At 33.4% G+C, this 25810-nt stretch overlaps 2 protein-coding genes across 5 annotated transcripts in view; both read left to right on the top strand.

The window, feature by feature from the left end:
* Positions 1-3825: 3825 nt before the first annotated feature.
* On the top strand, positions 3826-4277 carry LOC140828119 (uncharacterized). The gene has a single exon (XM_073191101.1). The coding sequence runs from the start codon at positions 3919-3921 to the stop codon at positions 4132-4134; it is 216 nt and encodes a 71-aa protein (XP_073047202.1). The 5' UTR covers positions 3826-3918; the 3' UTR covers positions 4135-4277.
* Positions 4278-7801: 3524 nt separating this feature from the next.
* Positions 7802-25810, top strand: part of LOC140825786 (calcium-transporting ATPase 8, plasma membrane-type) — a 30060-nt gene continuing 12051 nt past the window's right edge. Inside the window, exons 1-8 of one of the 4 annotated variants that reach the window (XM_073187744.1) lie at positions 7802-7945; positions 15104-15285; positions 19215-19331; positions 19409-19448; positions 19799-19920; positions 20043-20174; positions 20265-20354; positions 21722-21791. In XM_073187744.1, the coding sequence (XP_073043845.1) occupies positions 15130-15285; positions 19215-19331; positions 19409-19448; positions 19799-19920; positions 20043-20174; positions 20265-20354; positions 21722-21791 (727 nt within the window). In that variant the 5' untranslated portion in view covers positions 7802-7945; positions 15104-15129. The other 3 variants (XM_073187743.1, XM_073187742.1, XM_073187745.1) reach the window with 3 other exon arrangements.

Here is a 25810-nt window from a genome sequence, read left to right as displayed (position 1 = left end):
TGCCCTTACTGCGGCGGGAAGGTGCAGGCAGTGGAAATGGGGAAGCAGTGGAGATTGTGGTGCCTCCCGATTTGTTCGAGATTCAAGCTCAAGTACTTCTGCACACTCTGTTCCAGGCATTTAGTTTTGTACGATTCTTGGTTGTACAACACCAGCTTGATTTGATTATCTAAGTAATGGAGAGACGGATGTTTGTTGTAAAGATAATCGACTAATCTTGTAGCAAATAGCCAACTGGTCAAGTTTTTTTAATATTTTTTAATAATAATTGTTCTTTTATATATAATTTCTTATAGAAACAAATATTAAATTATCAGGAAAAAAAAAGAAAGAAAAACTTAGACCAATTAAGTATGGCAATGGATCTAGGACAAAAACTTGTGTGAGACGGTCTCACGGGTATTATTTGTGAGACGGGTCTCTTATTTGGGTCACCCATGAAAAAGTATCATTTTTTATGCTAAGAGTATTACTTTTTATTGTGAATATGGGTAGGGTTGACCCGTCTCACAGATTATGATCCGTGAGACGGTCTCACATGAGACTCACTCTGGGTCTAGATAGAACATTGACTCAATTTGCGATCATTGGATTTGGGGAGAGTTTGGATACGTGATATGGCAACAGATTGATTTTTCTCCCGATCATTGTACAGAGGAATGGAGCTAAGAGCGATTCAATTCTTTTAAAAATATATATATATATATATATATATATATATATATATATATATGTGTGTGTGTGTGTGTGTGTGTGTGTGTGTGGGTGCATCGATGAGGTGTCACTCACCCATTGGATGTGATGAAATATAGAAAAATTGTGCATCCAATGGGTGAGTGATATCTCATCGGTGCTCAAATAGGTGTGCACGATAGAGGTGTGTTTGGTTGAGTGGATTAAATAAGGATAGATTAATAGTCAAATATTTATCGTTAAAATTTTAAGATGTTTTAATAATCATTTTGACTCGGTTTAAGATTCAATTTTATTAATCAAATAGTTATCCATAAAATTGGATCTTAAATCGGGTCAAAATGATTATTAAAACAACTTAAAATTTTAACGATAAATATTTGACTATTAATCTATCCTTATTTAATCCACTCAACCAAACATACCCTAGGTGTGCAGCATATCAAAACTATATATATAAAAGAAGTCCACTCTCTAAACTATTATCACACATGATATAAATCATTTTATTTACGATAGAATCAAATATAATTTCTTGTCGAAACAAAAATAATATAATTTACAGAAATAGTGAGTTAAAAGTTTATAATTTGTATTATGAAAAATTAAAATGCAATGCATTTAATAATTCTTGTCAAAGTAAAGCAAGTGGTTGATGCGTCAAAATAGCTGATAACCAACGGAATTACTTTAAATGCAGCGTTGCTCTTACGTACATTCATGATCCACAAAAACATCAATTAGATTTCAAAATTGACACAGCAATTTTCGAGATTATTAACTACAATTTACATTAAATGATAAGCAAAAGCTATGAAATTAAAAAATATTTATGTACCTAGTTCCATAGGGCAGCAATTTTTTATTCTAGTATTGTTAATTTTAACCACAGTCCAATGATTGTATTTCCATCGATGTTGATAATTTAGTTGGATTCAATCACACGAAATTAATAACCTAATTGAGTTCATACATCGATATTAAATCAACATAACAACTTTTTAAATTTCAATTCGATGGTTTTATATGTATGTGTATTATACACAATACACACTTGATATTTCAAAGTTTATAGAACAAGATTTTGTGAAAAAAAAACTGACAAAAGATGACCAAAAGTTTAGGTAAAAAACAAACCACCATATCAACAGATATGATTTACTTTTTACTGCTCTATTATTTGGGATAAAAACCGTTCTGGTCCCCCTCCTTGTTTGCTGCTGATCACTCTGTCCTAATTATACAGGCCCACGTCATTCGATATTAATTCGTCATTAAAAACTAACAAAGAATGATCAACATGGTTTTCTTTCGGAATAATGGGGACATCAATGCTTTTGGTCTCACATAAAAATAAATAAATATATATCCTGTTTAGAAACATACCCCATTTTGGAGGTGCACGTCTCATTTTCTGTTAGTTCTAACTAAGAATTATCGAAAGGAAACAAAAACATTTGACAAAAACTTGTGTGAGACAGTCTCACGGATCGTATTTGTGAGACAGATCTCTTATTTTAGTCATCCATGAAAAAGTATAACTACTTTTTATAAGAAGAGTGTTACTTTTTATTGTGAATATCAGTAGGGTTGACCCGTCTCACAAATTAAGATCCGTGAGACGGTTTCATATGAGACCCACTCAAAACATTTAATATGATTACTCACCAATAATTATAATCAAACACATAATTAATTATAGTATAGTTAGCTCTCCACACGTCAATAATAGAGAAGGAAGAGACAAGTAATAAAGGAAAGCATGTGTGACTAAAAGAAACCATTGTTCAAACCAGGAAAAAAATCACATTGTGAAAATGAAATTTGCTTAAAATTCAGTTCTCGAGAGCAACAAAATTGTAAAGTTGTTTGGAACTTTTACATATTTGTGGATTATAACCATAGAACGTGATTGCAAAAACTTACATTTAAACAGTAAGTTTGTTGGCATCACTTTGTGCTGTTGGGGCGTACATGCTAGCTTGGATGTTTAAATCCAAATATACTATGCTAGGTTACCTTCCGTGAGATATGATCCAATATTCTCTTGTTCGATATCGGTCGATTGGAAAGGCCACTCGGGATTTTTATTCGTGTGGAGATCGATTTATAAGGGGCAATCGTGAGTATTTAGGACTCGTGTATGATGTTTGATTTGAGACATGATTGCTATCGAGGGAAGATATTTGATTTATATTGTTGCACTTGTTTCTTGCTTAGTTTCATTATAGGATTGATTTGGAAAGGGTTCGTGGTGTTCAGTTTATTGTAGTTTTTTTTTTCTTGAAGGAAAGTGTATTGTAGTTCATGAATACACCAAGTTGTAAGTTGTCAAGAGTCGATTTGATTTGCGAATCTTGGTCCGAGCAACATAAAATGTTTACCATAAATAAATTAAGTGTAAGAAAAATTATAAGAGTCTAACATCAATATATAGGGGAAAATGAAAATTAGCAAAGTTTTTGGTGATCTATTTTTGTTTTTAATCCAATAAATCGTCAAAGTTTATTATTAAACTAATAAGGTGGTGTTTTTTTAAAAAACTTTTGGTCCTTTGCCAAAGTTCTTACTTTAATTTGTATAAGACGTCAATAATATTCGGTATCATATTTGTGATGTCCGGTGCTATATCAGCAATATTTGATGTCAAATTTTGACAGAAAAAAAAAAGTGAAAAGGAAACAAAAAATTGCCAACTTATTGGACTAAGACCAACCTTAACAATTGGTTGATTTATCATATATAGCTTGTGCTAAATTTGAGGAATTTCTTGTTTTGCTTATGGTTGAATATTTAAAACTGGCTGATAAAATAAATTAGTACGTCCACATGTATCAAAAATCGTGTCCAACCAAACGCAATGAATTACATCTTTGAATCTATATTATTTTATTTTTGCTCATGATCATATCGAACAAGAAATTTTATCCCATGCACTCCTGGAGCATACAAAATCCCTCAATAAATTTTAGTGCACCTCATGTATCATCGACTGCGTGGATATTTTGACAAAAACACCGCATACATAAATTTATATAAATAAAAAAACCAGTGATTTTCATGGAAATATATATAAAATCGCCAATATAATAAATCCGATAAGAATTTTCCCAAGAACCTAAATCCACCACTATATAAATCTGTCTATCTATATGTAGTGTATCGATCCTTACAATTAATGTCATCCATCCTGAAAACCATATCTCCCACAAAAATATCGGCTCGATGAGGTTAGTCTACGTATGCGAAGAAGAGGAGAGGGAAATAGGGAGACATCAAGCCCCTGGAAGATGTCCAAACTGTGGAGGCAAAGTGCAAGCAGTGGAGGTGGAAGGCACAGGGAAATTTTGCTACTTTACCGTTTGTTTCAGGATCAAGAGGAAGTATGTGTGCACTTTGTGTTTTAAACGTTTGGTTTTGTATTCACATGCAATTATATGACTAATTATCTCATCTGATATATTGTGTTGCAAATGAGTGCATGTGTCTAAAAAATCAACTTCAGTACATGAATTAGCATGCAACTGGCTTGCTTGAGAATTGTTCATAATTTTATTTTGATTTATAAAATATTTAAAATAATATGATCTTGAGCTTTAAAATCACCACTTCCATACAAATATGATAAATATTTCCTTTTTAATCATCCCTAAAATATAATAAAAATTTTAAACAGGCTATTGTTGATTTATTATGCATATGCATATAAAAATTTTAAAAACTTTATTTAAATGTGTTTTCGGCTAACCTTTTGCACCGACAAAACACCCGATCCGGTAAAAGTCAAGCCAGGTGTTAAAAAGTATCTCACTCAAATATGTTGAATGGGATATAATCGGCTGTATGGACTATGGAGTGTTAGATACTCGACTCGATTAAGGGTAAATGACGAATAGTTCAATAATTTGCTTTATTAATTTTGCTTTTAGTAATATTCCGATGGATTACCGAGTGTGAGGCGGTGTCGGAGATTTTTGATGTGACACCGAATATTGCTTACGTAACAGGTAACACCACATATTATTGATGTGTCTGACGTCACATCAATATTTTTGGTTAATTATGGGATTAAATGCAAAAAACCAAAACAAAATACACTTACGGTAAGACAAAATTTTAATTAGTTAAACAACCAAATGAAAAATAGTGCATCTTACTGATTATTTTGGTAATTGTCCACTCGACTCGATTTAATTTGACGTTCAAAATTTATAGATAAAATTTTCAAAATAAAATAACTAATGTATACGTACAAAGAAACATATATGTATATATTATGATCTTGATAAGAACACAGAGGCCAAAAGTTCGGCTACCGTTCTTGAAAAAAATATGTGCCCAAAAATAAACAAAGTCGCTGGAAAGAAAGAAATCACATAAAAGAATCATTGGTGATAGCTATATTAGCAAGGCTACGGCGGCTGATATATCGAATGCTGGTCACTCTACCAACACCTTGGATTAAAATGGAGTAGGAATATAATTATTGAATTTGGATCCACACCTTAGGATGAAATCCTTACTCAAAGGAATTGACGGGGGCGCACAAATGGTGGAGCATTTGGTTTAATTCGACGCAAAGCGAAAAACCTTACCAGTTTTCACACCGTTGTTCGACTCTGATCGACATGGGAACCTCGAGTGCCTCCTTGCTATCAGACTCCCGAGTCCCAAAACAAAACTACCGCATGAAGCGTTTAATTATTTCGTATATATAACTAGGTAAAAGCAACTCGTATCTTTTTTTACGTATATATATTACAGCCTTCGCAAGTCCCCATGTTTTATATTTCTCAGCTTCACGAGTTACTTGTTTGTTCGTGTGTCCAGCTCTTTCCTTGACAGGAAAATTGTTGGAGCTAAATTCGTCGTGGCTTGAAATTGTAGTACATTCTATTATATATTTATCATTCACATAAATTATCTCGCATTTTTCAACACCCGTATGCTATCCAGATTTCAGAAACATGATATCGAAAGTAATTTACAGAAATTTATAATGTATGTTCCATTCTATAAACAAAAACCCTCGATTTCTCCAATAATTGAGTCTGTCCATAATTGGTTCATTTGTAAACTTCACACTCTAGATATTCATTCTTGGGCGTGAGAAGGTGTGTTAATTGTCCCACATCGATAGATAAAATTCCTGAGAGTTGTATATATGATCTTGGACAATCCTCCCTCCTTGAGCTAGTTTTTGGGATTGAGTTAAGTCTAATTTTAATCTTAACATGTTTCCTAATAAAAGATATATAGGTCCAAAAATATTAGGTGATTCGTTGATCGAGAAGTCTATTTATATTAATTTTTAAAAAGTTACTATAAATTTTTTTATGACGTTAAATTTGCACGTAGTACCTTTTAATTTGGTGTGTAGTGGGTAAATCTTCATGCTAACACAATAGCTGCAAATTACTCTAGCCACGTAAACAGTACTAGGCAAACCATGTATCGTCCAAGATATTTTTGGTAGGAGAAATCGAATTTCTGACTATTAGTCAGATACTCACTTCACCAACTCGAACACCTCAAAGGGTAAAAATATTATAAGAGTAAGTCTAATGTAAGATGGTATCACGATTATATATCCGCGGGACGAGTTTACCTGATCCATATCTACATTAAAACTAATATTTTTGAAAAAAAAAAACAATAATATTTTTCATGGACTGGATTGGTTCGGATATCTGTCTCACAAAATTGACCCGTACGATGTGAGATGGTTTCATAAAAAAATTTGTGAAATAATAAATTGAGCCATATATTTTTGCCTAGTTGTTGCTCTTAAATTAAGGCATATATTTTGTCTAGTTGTTGCTCTATTCTGTCAAGAAACCAACCTCCTATACGTATGAAACCTGTTTTTAAAAGCAGGCGGAAATTTCTCCTCAATTTACCATGACAAGAACAGTTGTCCTTTACTTCACGAAAAATATATTTTCCTTTAATTAATCAAAACAATTTATGGCAAAGCAAGATACCACTCTCATCCCATGATTGACATAGATGTCCTGTCGGAAAGCAAGACTTTGAAGCAGCAAGGAGTGATCCATGACTTCGTGCTCCGCAGCAAACAATTATGTATACCTGTAGAGGGAAATAATTAGACCTTTCTTCTAAAAGAAATTATAAATAATATTTAATTTCTTTATATTTACATCCCCGGGAAATTTCTATTCTCTACCTCGTGAATTACACCATATGGCCCTTGGATTATGGCGCGTTTTTATACTAGGGTCTTGATTTATCCATATTACACGAGGTGAAATTCATTCGGTGTAGAAGATGCGAAAATGCTCCGAAGGAGTAGATAGTTTAGTCATGCGAGCTGTCTTGATGTTAAATCTAGCAACGATGCCGACGGTTGAGAACGATCTTGCTAATTGGTGGGGAAATGCATGATTGGTCCATACCTTAGCTAGAAATCTTTAGAAAAAATACCACCCTAAAAATTTGTTAAGATTAGAACTTGTTCTTAATTCAACCCCAAAAACTAAGTCAAGGGAGAAGATTATCCGAGCCCATATAGGCAACTCTCAGGTATTTTATCCAACTGATTTGGGACAACTAAAACACCACCCTCCCGCCCAAAAATAACATCTGGAGCGTGAAGTTAACAAATCACCCAACTATGGGCAGAACGGGTGACCCAATTATGAACAATCTAATACATAACTGTGGAACATGTATTATGATATCATGTTAAGATTGAAATTTGAACTTAACTCAACCCCAAAAACTAGCTAAAGGGGAGAATTGTCTAAGCTCATAATGCAACGTCTCTTAGATATTTCATCCGATCGATGTGGAATAACTAACAAAATTGTCAAGACAACACGATAAATTTCTCTGATATATATATAATCTAAATCCGATTATTTTCAAAAAAATCAATAAAAATAGTTACGTTCGAAACAAATTGTACGAAGCCCCACTTACAAAACAGACGTGATCTCTACTTCGAGGAAACAATGCATGTGTTGTTCACGCCTATAGAAAGATTGAGAGGCCGTATTACTATCTATTATTATTATTATTATTATTATGTTTTCTTATTATATAAGCATGGCCTGTTTTTTCGAGGAAATTTCCGAAAAGCCAGTGATATAATATACTGAAGTCTTGCGTAATTATATATCCAGCATTAATTCTTAGTCCATTTCCACTCACAGTGCTTGCTCACTTCACTTGCTTGCGTTTGCATAAGTTCCGAGACCGTTCCAGTCGACTTGATACATACATATACAAGGTAAAAACATCATCTTTACGTTTATATGATTTGTCAATGATCTTAATTCGATGCATTTTGTTTTTGCATGATCGAATCGAACGTGGCTAATTAATTTAGCACTGTAAATAATTAGTCGAGCGCTTGAATTCAAGCTAGTTCTTGGGCTAAACGGTTCATTCTTTGAGTTTGAAAGAGTTGAGGAGGGAGATTATATATGTTCTGATGTAGCAGAGAGGTTTATTTAAGTATAGGATGAGAATATAATTGAATTATTTTACCCAAACTGGAAAATTTACAACTAAAAAAATATCAAAATATTCACAAGTTCACTTATTACCAAATAAAAAATAACTAAAATTTTTTTTTAAAAAAAATTCGGAAGCCTAAACATTGATTTTGCCTTAAAATTTGATATATCATTGGAAAAAAGATGAGCCTTGTTCATTGGCTAAATCTTACATTAATTGCCATGGATCTCCTTGAAAACTGATGAGTTGATGTATTCGGTCCCATTACGCCCACCGGTCAAAGTTTAATGCACCGGACTATGTACCCTTATTACTATATATAGTGTAGCTTCTTTAATTTCCAACTAAAATTATCGACTTTTCTTTTTCCTTTTTAGTTTAGAGGAGATAATTGAGTCTCGAACTCGAGGATTCGTCTCAAACTAATTAGGATTTTGATGTGAATTGTGCTATAAGTTCAAATAATTTATAAGTCGTCGACATAAAATTATTGACCATATGTATTCAGGTTATTGTGAAAAAAAGGATAAAATGACTGACTTGTTTTGATTTATTAATCCAGAATCATTTATAAGGATAGTTTCACAAAGAAATTTAGTAGGTAGGTCGTGAGCTTGCACGATTTTCTTCGTCTAAGATGAAGTTCAAATTTTTGGTTGAACTCGTAATTCTCCATTAATAGATAATTAGGTGGGAATTTTGTCAAAATGATTTTTTGATTTGTGTGTTTTGGACTTTTGGTCATCTATGAAAATGGACCCAATCCTGTTATTTGTCAAAAATTCTAAATTTATAACTCCACGTCAACTTACTGGCAAAACGGGACCAAAAAAATATATCAAAAGTCAAAACAGACAAGATGATGAGTATATGGCTATTTTCACAATTATATCCTTTAGTTAGTCGCATGAAATAAGATGGAAAATAATTTAAAATTTAAATTTGATTTCAAACACTAATAGAAAAAACACAAAATATAATTAAACTTAATTTCCTTCAAAGAAAAGAAACTAGGGGTTTTCAAATTAGATTTCATATATTCAACTGATACGTGACCAGTCAATAAAGATTATGAATGTTTATTCATATCAAAATTGGTTTGGTAAGCTTTTGTTTCTCTAATTGGTCAACATTGGGTTTTAGTGCGATACCATAACCATATTTGCATTTTCAACCCAATTTTTGCTATAATGTTATAATATTTGACAAGTTAGCAAACATTCGTCGTCATATAAAGCAATCCTACGAAAATCGGGCAAAGTCAAAAAAGAAAAATAAAAATCCCAAGTTAGCATATTAAAACTGAACTTTTACCATTTAGATAAAATTAAAAACATAGATACTGAAGACTAATGGGTACATCGTGCATGTTACATGCAATTGTTTTCTTTGTTAGATACTCTTGTTATATAATTAGAAATTCAATTTAAAATTTTATGACTTTTATTGATTTTTTTTAAAAAAATATTCATTTAAAAAAATTAAATACTAAATGTGTAAAAATATTAAACTTTGGTTTTTTAAAAATAAAATTTATATAAAAAGGTATATTCTGAGAATGAGCAAGGAAGGTTGTATTTGAGGTATGTAAAAACATAAAATGATACATGCATCTGAGAAATTGTCAGTCCAAATAAAAAGTGTAGAACAGACTTGAAAAAAAGAAGAAGCGTAGACCCCATTTATTATTAGTGTTAATTGACCACACTTAAATTTAAGTGTCAAAAAAAGTGGCATACCCGAAATTCTACGTGATTTATGCCTTGATTTTCAAATATCAAGGCTTATTTTGTCTTCACGTTATTTATTTTTTAGTTTCTACTTTAATATATGTTATTCAAATATGTATAGTGGAAAATGATCAATTTTTTTTTAATTACTTCCCAAATCCCAATTGAACCGATCGACCAACAATACTACAAAAACAAACAAAGAATTAGAATCAACCAGCCCACTCGGCGGAATGAAAAATAGGGCCATTTCGACAAAACTAGCCCGGTTTTCAAAGATTTAGAAAAGAAAAAAAAAACCCGGCCCTCACCCATATATTATTTGGTCGAAAACCCAATCCAAGAATAGATTCGAGAAAATATATAATTAATCGCCCTTTTTAACTGAAACTGCATGAGGAATAATTAATGCGACTATATTCAAAAGATAATCGCACTTGCAACCGCAGAACGACGAGTAACGTACGTATGCTTTTGGTCATCTGATTGGTTAGTTTAATAAATTTTCTTCTTTTACATTTCTTTTTCGAATCAATATCTATCTCATGTATGTCACCGTTCAAATAAATATTAAGATCATATTTTGACTAATCAGAGGATCGAAACTCTGCGTAGATGTTAAATTACGTGACAAGTTGTGTTTTCTTCCCCCTTCACAAGTATTCAAATTTCTGTCTATCCACGAAATATGCATGCATTTCCAATATACAATTTCAAAGCGTAACAACTTACATTAATTTTTCATTCATGATCTAATATGAACTTTGAACAAACTCAGAATATGGATTGCATTCGTCTAAGGGAATTTTTTTGCAATAAATTAAAACATTTGTTAAAAGTGAGAAAAATAAGAAGTGGGTACTGTTTGAAAATAAAAATGAAAATCTGAATTTTTTATAAGGTCCGGTTTTTTATTTTTTATTTTTTATAAATAAGTGATGCTCATATTAGTTTTTTTATAAATAGTTTTTTGGCCAATAATTTAGTTAAATTATATGAGTAGAGTAGAAAATTGCTGATCTAATCCAACTTCTGCTTTTGGATCATACGATGGAGTCATACTATTTATTTATTTATTTCTCATTAAACCGTTGGGGCTAGCTGGATACGATTATATGGACTTTCATCATCATCCACTTTTAAAACCTAAAAGGAAATACATAAGAAATAGATTAATCCAAAATCGATAAGGTTTTGCTTGGATTGTTATATTTAATTTAAAAGAAAAGATTGCATTACTTGTATGCTTTTTCTTTCTATGTATATTCCTAGCTGCTAGCTTTCTCAAACTTTTCATGCATATGTGTTAAGATTGGAACTTGGACCTAACTCAACCCCAAAAGCTAGCTCAAGGGGGAGGATTGTCCAAGGCAATATATGCCACTCAAAGGTTATTTATCCAACCGATGTGGGACAATTAATACACCCCTCTCACGCCCAGGAATGAACATCTCGAGTGTGGAGTTTACAAATGACCCAATTATGGGCAGAACGGGTGACTTAATTATAGGCAGTCCAACAACACATAACGGTGGAACCCGGGCTCTGATACCATGTTACGATTGAAACTTGGACCTAACTCAACCCCAAAAACTAGCTCAAGGGGGGAGGATTGTCCAAGCCAATATATGACATTCAAAAGTTATTTATTCAATCGATGTGAGACAATTAACCATATACAAATATGGTCAAATCACAAGAAAACACATAAGAAAACGAAGAGTACGACATTCTAATTCTCCTCTTATAGTAAGTTGCTTGCGTGAAAACTTTTTGTTTGTTTGAAGCTAATTTTCTACTGAATATTCTCTCTGCTCCATATACAGGCTTCTGTTTTCACATATATTAAGAAAAATTATGAAAAATAAATTTTAAAATTAAATTTGTCATTTTAGTCTTATTTAATGAGTGTTTTAGTATGATAACAATTAAGCTTGTTGAAATCAGTTAATGTATGCAATGATAATGGTAGGATTGACAAAAAAAATTAATTTAAAATATTAAATATAGAAACCAAACTATATATTTGAAACGAATGATAAAGAAAATGTACTTTTATATTTGAGACATATAAAAAACTTTTATACTTATTTATAATTTTGAAATGTGCTTTAAATTCCCTACCTGACAACTAAAGGGACAAATGAAGGAAGTTTGCCACGAAAATCATGGGATCCGTCCGTTTCATTAATAAGCTACTTATTCCCATGCATCATTATTTTTCACATTTTTTGTCCCATGATTCCGGTGACGTCTATCTGTACTAATGTTTAAAATACCCTTTATTAATGACCACAAAATTAAATATCGAATCCATATCCCATGCACCAATCATACTAGCTCTCTAATGTACATTCAATTTTCTCTTTATATATATAATTCTTGACTTGTCTCAAATAATGTACGGCTGAGAACCAAGCACGTGGCTCAAAAAGTTTGTTATAAATTATAAAAACTTATTGTTTCTATAATATTTGAACGCCAGCATTTTTGTTTCTACTTTTGGCATCGTTAATTAAATTAGTTAGCACATATTTTGTCTTAAAAACGTTTTTCAATAATATCAACTTTCTTTGTGGCGATAATACATCGTGTGATCGACCTGGCCATTAATAGAAACTAGACCTGCCGTTCATGCACTTAGATTCAATTATAGCTATGTGCATCACCACACGTTCAAAAGCGTGTTTACTTACTTTTCTTGCGGCCAACTTATTCCCGATTTATTTATTGTCGGGATGTGCTACACATTTATTGTACCATCCAAGATTTAGGCCCTATCATTAATTGTTTGTATTTTTTGAGTCGTGGACGAATTGAGTTTTTTTTTTTTTAGAACCAAGTGCTAGAAAAGATATAGACCATTAGTGTCTTTTCAGCAATAATTTATAAATATGACAGAAGAAATAAAATAAATAAAAATAATTGAATCTGTCAAAATCTTGTTTGGTGAGGTAGAATGTTTTTCTTAAGATTCTCTTTACCACCAAACATGGTGGAAATCCAGGGTAAAAAAACAACAGAGAGAAGGAAAATCTAGATTTTTTTCTAAATGAAATATAAAATACACTTCCTTTCTCACCTTCGAGGAAAAAAAGTAACAAATATAATTTTTTTTTTTTGAAAATAACAAATGAAAGACGTTAAATTATAGTATCATATGAAATCGATATTATTTATACTATGGAAAATTTGAATTAAGTCGAGCTTGAGTGTATACTGATCAATGTTCGTAATTGGAAAATTTTAAAAACTCGACTTATTTACCTCGACAATAAGGTTGGAGTAAATAGATCTTAATTGTTAATCCAAAAAACATAAACTTGTATCATTCATGTTCAAGTTCTATAATGTACACATGATTTAAATTTAATGTAATGTTTATAAACATAAAGATGAAAGAATTTAAAGTAAATACATCTTTAATAAGTATATAATAAATACATAAATGTGATATGAACATTGTCGTTATTAAAAGTCAATATGCATTGTATCTCAATTTGTAGTGTAATTTTAAATAAGTGGGTCTTATGTGAGACCGTCTCACGGATCTTAATCTGTAAGACGGATCAACCCTACCGATATTCACAATAAAAAGTAATACTCTAAGGGTGTGTTTGGTTGGGTTGATTAAATAAGGATAGATTAATAGTCCTAATATTTATCGTTAAAATTTTAAGATGTTTTAATAATCATTTTGACACGGTTTAAGATCCAATTTTATTAATCAAATAGTTATCCATAAAATTAGATCTTAAACTTGGGTCAAAATGATTATTAAAACAACTTAAAATTTTAACGATAAATATTGGACTATTAATCTATCCTTATTTAATCCACCCAACCAAACACACCCTAATGGTGTGTTTGGTTGAGTGGATTAAATAAAGATAGATTAATAGTCAAATAGTTATCCATAAAATTGAATCTTAAACCTAGGTCAAAATGATTATTAAAACAACTTAAAATTTTAACGATAAATATTTGATTATTAATATATCCTTATTTAATCCACTCAACCAAACACACCATTAGCATAAAAGTAATACATTTTCATGGATAACTCAAATAAGATACCCGTCTCACAAATACGACCCGTTAGACCGTCTCACACAAGTTTTTGCCATTTTAAATATATAAATTTTTTAAATTTTTATAATTAATTTGCACCGACGCTTCATTTCATTTTTAAATCCATTTTTCTGATGTAGGCATTATTCAAATATTCAAAGCCAATAGTCTCAATTTTTTGAGTTATGTTCATTTCATAATTTTAAATTAAATAATGAAATTAACAAATCATTATTTGTGTATGATTGAATAAATAATTTTTATTTAATAGTAATTAACTAGTAGTTATGTATATACACTATATGCTTCTATTCGGAAAAGATGATAGCATTAATATCAAAATTTATTACACATGTTAGAATACTAAAAAAATCATTTATATCTTAAACTTTTAATAATCAAATATAATATATCATTATCAAAAATTTCAATATTTTGTACCTACGTTTCATATGAAAAAGATGTGTCATCAATACCAAAATTTGTTATACATGTTTGGGTACTCAGAAATCATATATTAATGTCAGATTTGACACAAATTTTCAAAATTTTGTACCGAATTTTCATATGAAAAAGATATGTCATTAATAAAATTTGTGATACATGTTTGAGCACTAAAAAATCATATATTAGTATCAGATCTAAAATATTTATTTATCAAATATCATATATTTCTTCTATATTTTAAAATTTTTTATATTGCATTTCATGTGGAAAAACACATGTCGAATATGATAGTGTACAAATATTTTTTGTGTTAGTTATCCGGCAAGTTTAATTATTTAATTATGAGGACGGAAATTAAAAAAAAGTATATTAATCAATAAAATCGAATAAATCGGTTATGAAGTTTCGTGGTAGTTTCCCTCCTATCTAGTTTCCACTCCCTAAGAACTGACCAACTGCAGCTCCCCATTGCCGAATTCCAGGTTTTTCTTGTTTTAATCTCATTATGTATCATTGTTTCGCATCATTGAATGTCATTTTGAAACATTTTATTGCGCGAATTGAAAAAATCGAAAATAATGAGACAAAGGAAGTTTACTGGTAGAGCCGGAATTTTGTTGTATTTGTTTGAATCTTAAGATTTTCGTCCATTTCTTTGCGTTGTTTAAGCAATTGTACAGTTTAAAGCGGTTACAAAAATCGAGGAATGGCGGATGAATTGAAAGGTCACTTGGAGGATGATCTGGAAGCAGGGAGTGGTCGTGGACGTGGAGACTATTCCCGTGATGATGAACAAGGTTCAGGGCCCTTCGATGTTTTCCGGACGAAAAGTGCTCCGGCCGACCGGTTGCGTCGGTGGAGAGTAAGTTTATCACATTCTTTCTCACACTTTTGGTGTTCTTTTATGTAATTTCGCTTATCTTTTTTTGAAGGCTGTCAATCATTGGTAGTGGTTTAATCAATCAAGTTTTGTATTTTACCTTTGCGGTTATGTTGCTCTTAATGCGCGGTTAATTTGAATTGTTGGTGTAACGCAAGAAAACCTAGTACTTCCTGTCACACCCCGAGACTGGAACGTGAGCAGCGGCAATGCTATTACGGAAATATCATGAATCCGTTTTTTCATTCCGTTAAATAAAACTGTTCGTTGTTACGAGAGAAATCGGGATTTCAAAACATCAAACTAACAGAAAAACCTAAATAAGAAGCAGCGAATAGAAATGTCATGTTTAGAATTCACCAGGCCCAAAACTCCATGTTTTCTGGTTCCTCGACCTGATTTTAACCCTTGTCTGCAAGGGATATGCAAGAAGATGAGTGACGTGGAACTTAGGAGCAAGTAGGGACAATTTTCATCCCAATTTGAAAATAAGCTGTACACAGAAATAATTTTGACACAGCATGAAACAGTTCAGGCACAATAGTAAAAAATAACAAGCAGAACCCATAATCGATTTATGTAACAGAATCTTATTTTGAAGTCCACAAAATTGCCTATGCGACGTAGGGGAGGTGTAATATGAGGGAATCTTGTAATCCATTTATTCTGGAAGAATAGCTGGAAAATAGGAAGATAAGTTGTGTTCATTATTCAAAGAATACCGTAGAGAGGCCGGCGCTCTATAAGCTACTTCGTATGCCACTCAGTTTTACGAAAATGGTTAACCAAAGTTGCTATAAGAGTCTATTGTAGGTCCTTACAACGCATTTTAAAATTTCATTTTCAACCAATATGGGACAAGAGTATCACAATTTCTCTGACGATAGCAGACTCTCAAAATGCTTTTATCGTATGAAAATAGACCCTAGATTGTTGTCTGATTGCAAATGAGATTGTGGAGGAAGTTAGGTTAAAGAAACATGGGTATTTAAGGTTGATTTAGAGATAGCCTACAACAATGTCGATTGGAGTTTTTGGATTTTGTCAGTGGAGTAGATGGATCAAGGGGTGCCTTACGATTGTGTCTTTTTTGATAATTATCAATGGTAGACATTGGGGTATATTTAAAGGTGAAAAAGACATAGGCAAGAAGATCATTTGTCACCCTTCTTTTTTAACTTGGTGGTAGTTATGCTGGGCAGACTGGCTGATAAAGAAAAATTGATGGAACTTTGTAAGGTTTGGCAGTAGTCAGAGAGAGGGTGGAGATTGTGGATGATACTTTTTTTTTTTTGTAAAGTACTATAACCGTTTGAGGTTTTTGGTGGAGATTTTTGCACTCTTTTTTGTGAAATATCTGGTTTAAAGATAATTTGGAGAAAAGTTCTTTACTGGAGATTAATTGTGAAGAAAAGGAAGTTGAAAGGTTAGCTTGTGAGATTGGTCGTGGGAGAGAGTCCTGGCCTATCAAATATTTGGGAGTTTCATTCAGAAAAATCCATTAAAAGTCGCTTTTTGGGAGTCCGTCCTTCTCAAGATGTCAAAGAAGTTAGCGAGTCGGAGGAAGCTTTTTTATTTTGAGGCGGAAGCCACGAATAAGATTATGAGAGACTTTTTGTGGGATGAACCTGATGGGGATCACTATACTCACTACTCACTTGGTTGTTTGGGACCAAGTTTGTAGACCGAAGTAGCTATGCAGAGTCAACCCCTGTTCATCATCACATGTCACAAATTCAACAAGCGTAATTTTTTTCAGTGGTTTGAGTCAGTGATGATGTACGTCCATGGAAAGGGCAACAATGAATATTTCTAGGTGAAGTCACTATTCCTGATACACATCCCAACTTCGCACTATGCAGATCGAAATCCATATGGTGATGTCTTGGCTAATTAATTCAATGAATAATGACGTTGGATAGATTTTTTACTCTACGGAATTGCAAAAGTAACAAGGGATGTGGCATGGGAAACAAACCCAATTCCAAAAACACTTCGAAACATTTGAGATTGAAGTTGCCTTACACTGACTTCCGTCATGGAGATCTCTCTCTTACTCAATATTTCAATACTATTTCTAGTCGTAGGCAACAACTCGACTTGCTTGAAGTTCACACTTAGAAGTGCCTTGTTGATGCAGGGCTATATTGAGGACTCGTTGAGCATAAACGCACATTCAGGTTATTCCTAACTTTCAACAAGAATCTAGGCGAAGTCATGGGAGAGTAATGGGTATCAAACCTCTTTTGAATATTAAAGAGGCATTCTCAGAAGTTCGCCATGAGGAAAGCTGGAAAATTTCTCTCCATCACTCGTGGAATATGCTCTTATAGCAAGAGGGCCTCCATCGAACAATGTAATGAAAGTCGTGAGAAAGAGAGAAAACCGTACTGTGACTATTCTGGTGAACCAAGATTGGCATGAATATTAACCGGATCTTAAGAATGGATTTCTCAATGATAACTCGGAGGAAAAAATGTATGAATGGAGATATCCCCAAGGTTGGAAACATATTTCAAGAACAATTGGGTGTGCAAGCTTCAGAAGTGCTCGTATGGGTTCAAACTTTCACTCTGAGGGTTGTTTGGTTGGTTTGCAAGTTTAGTGAAGAAGCATGGATATACTCAATGTTAGGCAGATGATTTCCTCCTTGTGAAGTTCTCTTCAGGAAAAGAACCAGTCCTGGTATGGTGATGACGATATCATCTTAACAAGTGATTATGAAGAGGGACTATCAGGAACAAAGCAACACTTAGTCAAGGATCGTGCTCTAGACTTGCGAAAAGAGCCAACTTCGCTCGGTTGTAAACCAACAGATAGTCCGATGGGTTCGAGTAAGAAGATAAGATTAAAGGACAATACACCATTTGACAGGGAGATACCAATGACTTTTAGAAGGCCTTATTTACCTAATGTACTAGACATGACATTTGATTCTTTATTAGACTTAAACGTTATTCAATCGATGGAGAATCCAACTGCAGATGACATGGAAGCTGTAAATAGAATTATGAGATATTTGAAAATGACCACCGAAAAAGGAATGTTGTACGAAAAAAGTAATGCCAAATAACATGAAGTTTTCTCAGATGCAGTTCCTATGTATGGGGTAGATCTTGTGACTTGGAGAAATAAAAATCAGTCCAAGTCTCAAGGAGTAGTGAAGAAACAGAGGGTATATCTTTAGCTTTTGGTACCTGTGAAAATTTAGATACAAAGATCGCTGAATGAATTGGGAGTAGCTATTGAGAGACTTATTAAGATGTTTTTGTGACAATCAAACTGCCATAAGTACTGCAAAGAGCCTTGTACATCATGATAGGACAAAATGCATTGAGACAACGGAATTTCATTTAAGAAAAACTTGAGAAGGCAATTGTACAATTGGTCCATACTCCTAAAAGATCCCAATCCCAGACTTGGTAACGTTCTTCCAAGAACTAACTTTGAGGAACTAGGTCACAAGTTGTGATGTAAAATATCCGTGTCTCGCTCGAGGGGGGTGCAGAATTGTAGAGTATACTTAGGATTTGATAAGGTTGTCTCTAGTACTTTATTATAGATATATAAAGAGGAAGTATAGGGAGTAGATCAGGCTAATTTTGGAATCCTAGTTCTAGGAGATCTGTTAGCTAAGGTTGATCCTTTTTTTTCCTTGTGACTGATTTGCACCATTTACTTGTATAAATATTATGATGTACCCTCTAGAATATGAGCAAGAAACATTCGACTTTCAAACTTTAAATTACTAACTTAAATTTATTTAATATGTATTTCATGTCTAGAATTCTTTGAATTTGCATTAGGTGTATGCTTATTTATATCTGGGAAATTAGCCATCAATCCAACTTTTGAAAGTTGAGACGATGGTAGTTTTATTCTTTTTTCTAAACCAATTGTTTCTGTTACAGCAAGCTGCACTTGTACTGAATGCTTCTCGACGATTTCGGTATACACTAGACTTGAAGAAAGAAGAAGAGAAGAAGCAATTGATTGCTAAGATTAGAATGCATGCTCAAGTCATTCGAGTAAATTATGTTTCTTACTCTTAATTCAGACATATATGCTCATCTGAGTAAGTGTTAATCAATAAATGCTTGACCAGGCAGCAGTTCTTTTCCAAGCTGCAGGGCTAGGGAAAAAGGGTAATTTTTTATGTTATTCATCACGTTAATAGTGAATATCTGCTTTGGATACTATAATGCCATTGGACATGCTTTCAACATTGTAAATAATACATTATGTCTATGAAATTGGCGCTGTTTTAAATGGCATGGTTCATTGTGATGACCCATCATTATCATTTTACTGGCACTTTATTTGATTTGGGTTTGCTTATGAATTTAGTATATTAAATATTTAATTTCCATGTTTCTTTTGGGCAGTTTTCACACGAACTTTATCTTGATATGTGATCTCCACAGATTGTTGTTTCTTGGACGATCATAGTATTGTCTCGTTAATATTAATGCGGTTGTATTTCTGCCTTTTGTAGTTCAAGTTACTTCGAAAGTACCTTCAAGCCCCACTCGGATTGGGGATTTTGGTATCAGTGCTGAGGAAATGGTTGCGATTTCCAGGAACCATGATCTTTCTCTTCTTCAGCATATTGGAGGGGCAAGTTCCCTGCAATGGCATCTACCCTTTCTTGTTTATTATTCAGTTTATTTAGTGTTATCTTTTTTGTTGATGCTTTATGTTACACCCTGATTTAATATCTCGTTTCCCATTCACACCAGGTTAAAGGAGCAGTCGAGAAGTTAAAATCCAATCCAGAGAAAGGCTTATCAAATGATGAGACTGACCTCGTGAGCCGGAAGAAAGCTTTTGGATCAAACACGTATCCAAGGAAGAAAGGAAGAAGTTTCTGGGTGGGAATGCTTATTCTAATGTTAATAGAGTATAACATTATTTTGTACATTCGATGATGGCTTACTTTTCTGGTTTGCTTTCCCCTACAGAGGTTTGTGTGGGAAGCATGTCGTGACACTACGCTTATCATCTTGATGGTGGCTGCAGCTGCTTCCTTGGCTCTAGGTATAAAAACAGAGGTAAAGTTTATAAATCTCTTTGCTCTTTACTTAACCTAAGATTGTTGGATTAAGTGAATATTGGTTCTGTTTCTATTGGAATCTAAAGATTTGTACATAGTTGTTGCAACATTCCTTGCAACCTTTTTTCTTTTTGGGAACTGGTACCAAGAGAAATTATGTGGAGAATTGTCGGAAAAATGGTGCTAGAATAGCATATATTGAAGCAATTAATGATATGTACGAGGACGCAATGACAAGAGTGAAGACTACAAGTGGAATAACCAAAGAGTTTCCTATAAAGATTGTATTACATCTATAACCAACTAAGTCCCTATTTTTTTATTATAGTCATGAATGAACTCATTGGACACATTACCTAGGTGCATGTTTGCAGATGACATTGTCTTGGTAGGTGAGACACGTGAAGTATTAAATTCTATGCTCGAACCTTGGTGGGAAACATTGGAAGCAAAAAGTTCTAAGCATAGTAGGGTAAAGAAAAATATTAGACGTAGTAAGACATGGTTAGGATGGGGTATGACAAGTTTCTCAATGAGAGCTTTAAGTATCTAGGACCATTTTTGCCAAAGGATGGGGGTTTGATAAAGATGTACTACATAGAACACAAGCAGGATGGTTGAAATGGAAGAATGTCTTAGTTTTTCTTTGTGATTGTAAAATGCCTCCAAAGCTTATGGAGAAGTTTTACAAAAAGGTAGTAAGACTTGCTATGTTATATGGAGTGAAATATTGGGCTATGAACCGAGTAAATGAACAAAAGATGAGTCGCCGTGATGATGACGTTAAGGTGGATGCGCAAATATAGGAGAATGGACAAGATAAGAAAATGGATGGCTCAATTAAGATGTGAGACCATGACATTAACTCACATTAACAGAGGAAGATGGAGACCAAAGAAAACTCGGTTAACAACGATAATAAAATTCGTTTAAATATAATGAGGATATAGTAGGGAAAAGAGCGCAATGGCGTAGGAGTATTCATATAGCCGACCCCACTTAGTGCAGTAAAGGCTTGATTGTTGTAATAGATTTTTCTCTGTCGTTTGTTAAAGTATCACTCTTCATTGAGAAATATATTTTTTATAAGAAATCTTTAATATTGTAGCAGTTCATCCAGAGACTTGATTGTTTTAGGTTAGCAGATAGAAATAAATTGCCTAATGATGTAACATGTCACCAATCATTTTCTTGCGGTGCCATAAACCAAATACTAGAACTATCATTTTCTTTATCCATTTAATTGGTTTGCAATATTTTACCTTTGTAGTTTCTAGACAACTATGGGAAATAGTGTAAGGATCCTTCTAAAATTCTATCTTGGATTCATTTTTATCGACTCGTCAAAACCTTGTGCATTTTTAGGGTATAACAGAAGGTTGGTATGATGGAGGAAGCATTGCCTTGGCAGTTCTTATAGTCATTATATTCACAGGTATGTCAGTACATAAAAATGATTTTAGCATGCCATATTCAGCTCTTTCTAATTGCTAGTATGCATTCTTACTTCACTTTTCATCTTGCAACTTGCATGATTTTTATGAGCAATAAATTTTAACTCTTGTGGTGTTTGCTGTAGCAGCTTGATATTATGTGGCATAGCCATGTAGAGCCAGGTTTTTGACTTTAGGAAAATTTGTGTTAACCAGCTACATAGTAGGAACATTTCTTACAAGAATAGTAATGAAATTGAATTTATGCAGATTAAATTCTTATCGACTTTAGACTAATGGATGCCTATAAGTTGCATTATTCGTAACTTCTGCAAATAGGTTTGGAATATTTTACTGGAAAACTGAAAATATCCGTGGAGATAATGTTTGCCCAAATCGTCATTCTAAGGAAGTGGTTGGTTTGGTTTGATTTGTTTCCTAGAATAAGGGATTTGCGTATTGTTAAGATGGAGACTTAGACCTAACTCAACCCCGAAAGCTAGCTCAAAAGGAAAGATTGTCCAAATCTATATGTACAACTCTCCAAAAACATAATACAGCCGATGTGGGACATCTAACAGACTCTCCTCACGCATGTGAATGAATAACTGGAGTATGAAGTTTATAAAACATTAGCGGGTGGCCTATAAGGCAGTCTAACACTTCACACATGGTTTGAGACTTTGAGTTCTGATGCCATGTTAATATAGATTTAGACATAACTCAACCCCAAAAGTCAGCTCAAGGGAGGAGAATTGTCTTAGTCCGTATATACAAGTCTCAATAACATTATCCAATCGACGACATTTAACAAGTATTATATTGTCAATTTCATATTTATTTTTTTCTTTTTTTAGATCCAAAATTTTAGGAGGAGTTTCCATCCTTATTAATTATATTTCTACATTTTAGTCAAAAAAGCAATGAGAGTAAACAAATTTTATTCCCAGTTAATTGCATGGTGTAAGAGACTCTTCCAGGCCTCTGTACTCTTTCTGATGACTGAGTACGTCAATGCAACGGTAAAACAAACTCATCAGAAGTACTTTGGGCTTCAAACAAAAGCCATGGCGTGTCATTTAGTGTTCAACTTCCCATTATTGGGCATAAGTTTAATATGAACAACTATGTTTAATTGCCGCATTCCATCACGACTTACATGTTTGGGAAAGGAAAAGATAACTCATCGATATAGTCGTCCCTCCAAAGGCTGAAGACCATTCAAAAACTGGAAATAGAAAATAGCAGGGCCATGACTTGGTTGGTCAATTCCATCACAAGTGAAAGTTGCTAGAGTTTCTTGCTCTATAGCACGATGCATGAAATTTGGGATGGAGCAAAAGAATCACTTTAGCAAATAATATACTTTTGAAATTTCTAGGTAGAAACATTTTTTTCAGATAGAAACAGATCTCCATGAGCTTCGAGCTGTAAATCTTTCTATCAATCATTATGACAACATCTGAGTTGTTATTGGCAACATTTGGATGTGATCTAAGAAAATCAATGGGGCTGTCCAGATGATGCAAAAAATATTAGAGAAATTGTTGAAAAAATAAAATTTAAATTTCTAAATAAAGAACCTTGATGAGGTTCGAGGGTAAATATTGTTAAGGCATTGCTGAGTATCCAAGATGTTTTCTCCGAGGTGTGCCGTGAAGAGAGCGGGAAGAAGGTAATGCACGGAGAATCTACGTTTGTGTCATAGAAATTCAGCCTTAGTTGCTCAAGGAATCCAGCACATCAACAAGGATAATTGACGAGAAAGAAAGACAATGATTCACGATTGTTGCTGGAAAATCCATGGCTAACATGTATGTTTGAAGCCTCTGACAACGAAAGAGGAGGAAACCATGTCTATGTCGATGAATCATGAATATATTCTCCCATCCATGTAGAAAAGAACAACTTGAAGTGCTACAAAATTCATACTACTATTGGAGTGGGATCTTTAGCAAAAAAAGTTCGTTACTAGAGTCCTTCGTAAATTCAGAAAAACAAGTTCATGGATCGTATGGTACGACTGGAGATACCACACTATTCTAAATAGCTGATGGATCCCACTCAAAAGTGGTTGGAATGAGTTATATACTAATATTCTACCATCAGTACATCATTCCAACACTCTACACAAATATAGCTTATGGAGTTGATACTCTGGCAACCACCAACAAACTGTGCAAACTTAGAGCCTGCATACGGGCTCAAGTAGTCTCCAAGAGCCTTTTGCTATAGGTTCACTAGAACTTTCAAGAATTTCAAGAAGTTTGGGTATGATCATTGTTAAGCGGATCATACTATGCTTGTCAAACACACATCATTTTGGAAAAAAGCAGCACTCATTGTTAATGTTGACAGTATCATCTTAACAGAAGATCATGATGAAGAGTTACTTGAGCTCAAAAGTTTTCTAGCCAAATAATTCAAGATCAAAGATTTGGGAAATATTAAGAACTTTCTTGGCATGGAGGCAACTAAGGGTGGGCAATCGGGTTGAGTAGTTCCCCGATCCGACTAAAACCCGATCGGGTAGGATTAATTGGGTAGTTTGGGTGATCGACTAATTTAAATTGGGCCGGGTTTCAGGTAGAAAAATTATACCAAAAACACACTGCCGGGTACCTGATTATTTTTTTGCTTTTTTTTTTATACGATTTAAGGCTTTAGGTTCAGAAGTGAAAATTTTAAAATTGGTGACCAAAATTTTTAGTGTTGCCCAATTTCTTTCATCCAAAGAACAAAGCTCTGCACTGTTCACATGAAGTTCACTTCTCTGGCCGCCGCATCTCCGGCCCCCGAAGTCTTTCTTATTACACTTAGTGTTACTTTCTCTGGTACGTGCACTTGTGCAGTATCGGTCTAGTTATTCCTTTAAGATTTTAGAACTTCTAACTTTAAGGGGTAGGTTTATTTGTTTCTATTGTCTTTACCATACAACATATTTTATATTTAATGAATTTTCGTGCCCACCTAAAATCAAGATGAAATTTCTTTATCTGTGTTCAATATTTTTCATTTCTTGGTATTTTGATACAAAAGAAAACAGAAAATTAGAACCCGATCAAACCCGATTGGGTACTTAACAAGTTGGGTATATCGGTTCTAATTCATTTGGGGTCAGGTATCAATAATAAGTACTCGATAAATCGGGTACCCGACCTATGCCCATCCCTAGTCACGTATCTCAATCTAAATTAGGAATATGAAAAAAATTGGACAACTAAGTGTAAACCGGCTAACATTTGACACATCGCGGGCCCAAGTTCGGACAAATGCGACTGCACAATGAGCTCGTATAGCAACTACTTCGTATCCATTCTCACTTTACGAAAAGGTTAACCTAAGTTGCAATATGAGTCCATTGTAACCCATCATAAAACATTTTAGACTCTGAATTTTAACATTCCTACATACCCCAATTCAAAAATTGAGAATTAAGGATGATAAAGCGCTAATTAAGGCAGGAGGTGCCAAAGATTGGTTGGGAAACTCATTTACCTCTCTCGTACTAGACTCGGCTTCAAGTTTTCTAATTAGATTTGATGGGCAAATCAGCTATAAAGTCATTGATGCATTGGTTCCTTTCTCCTACCTCATCATATCACTTTTCTGCACTTTCATTTCTCACCAATTGAATAAAATAAGATTTACTACAAGCTGTTTTGATCTATCAATATGTTATAGCTCTCGCTAGAACAGAAAAAGCATGACTTGGCAGAAATCACGATCAGAAACTTCAACTTGATTAAAGTTTTGGGGCCTTTGTCGTGGATATGTCAAGTCACTAGTTTGTCATCATTCTTAGAAAAGATGAAGTGAAAATAATATATCGATGACTTCAGCAAGAATATGAAAGAACTTACCTGTTGATCTTATTGACCATGTCAAAATTCTGTATTAGAAAACGATTGCTCGCACGGACTTCTTTATAGCAAGTAACATCTTATATTCTTTATGCTATAACCATGAAAATTCAATCTTAAAATATGACTATATGCAGACCTCAAATATAAAAAAGTTA

Source organism: Primulina eburnea, chromosome 3 (genome assembly GCF_022965805.1).
Source record: "Primulina eburnea isolate SZY01 chromosome 3, ASM2296580v1, whole genome shotgun sequence".
NCBI classification, from domain to species: Eukaryota; Viridiplantae; Streptophyta; class Magnoliopsida; order Lamiales; family Gesneriaceae; genus Primulina; species Primulina eburnea.
The sequence above is the reverse complement of the archived record's forward strand: the minus strand, read 5'-3'. Positions and strand labels throughout refer to the sequence as shown.

Bases quoted from the DNA above. Each gene is read 5' to 3' on its own strand.
- LOC140828119 (XM_073191101.1), top strand. From the start codon at position 3,919: ATGAGGTTAGTCTACGTATGCGAAGAAGAGGAGAGGGAAATAGGGAGA.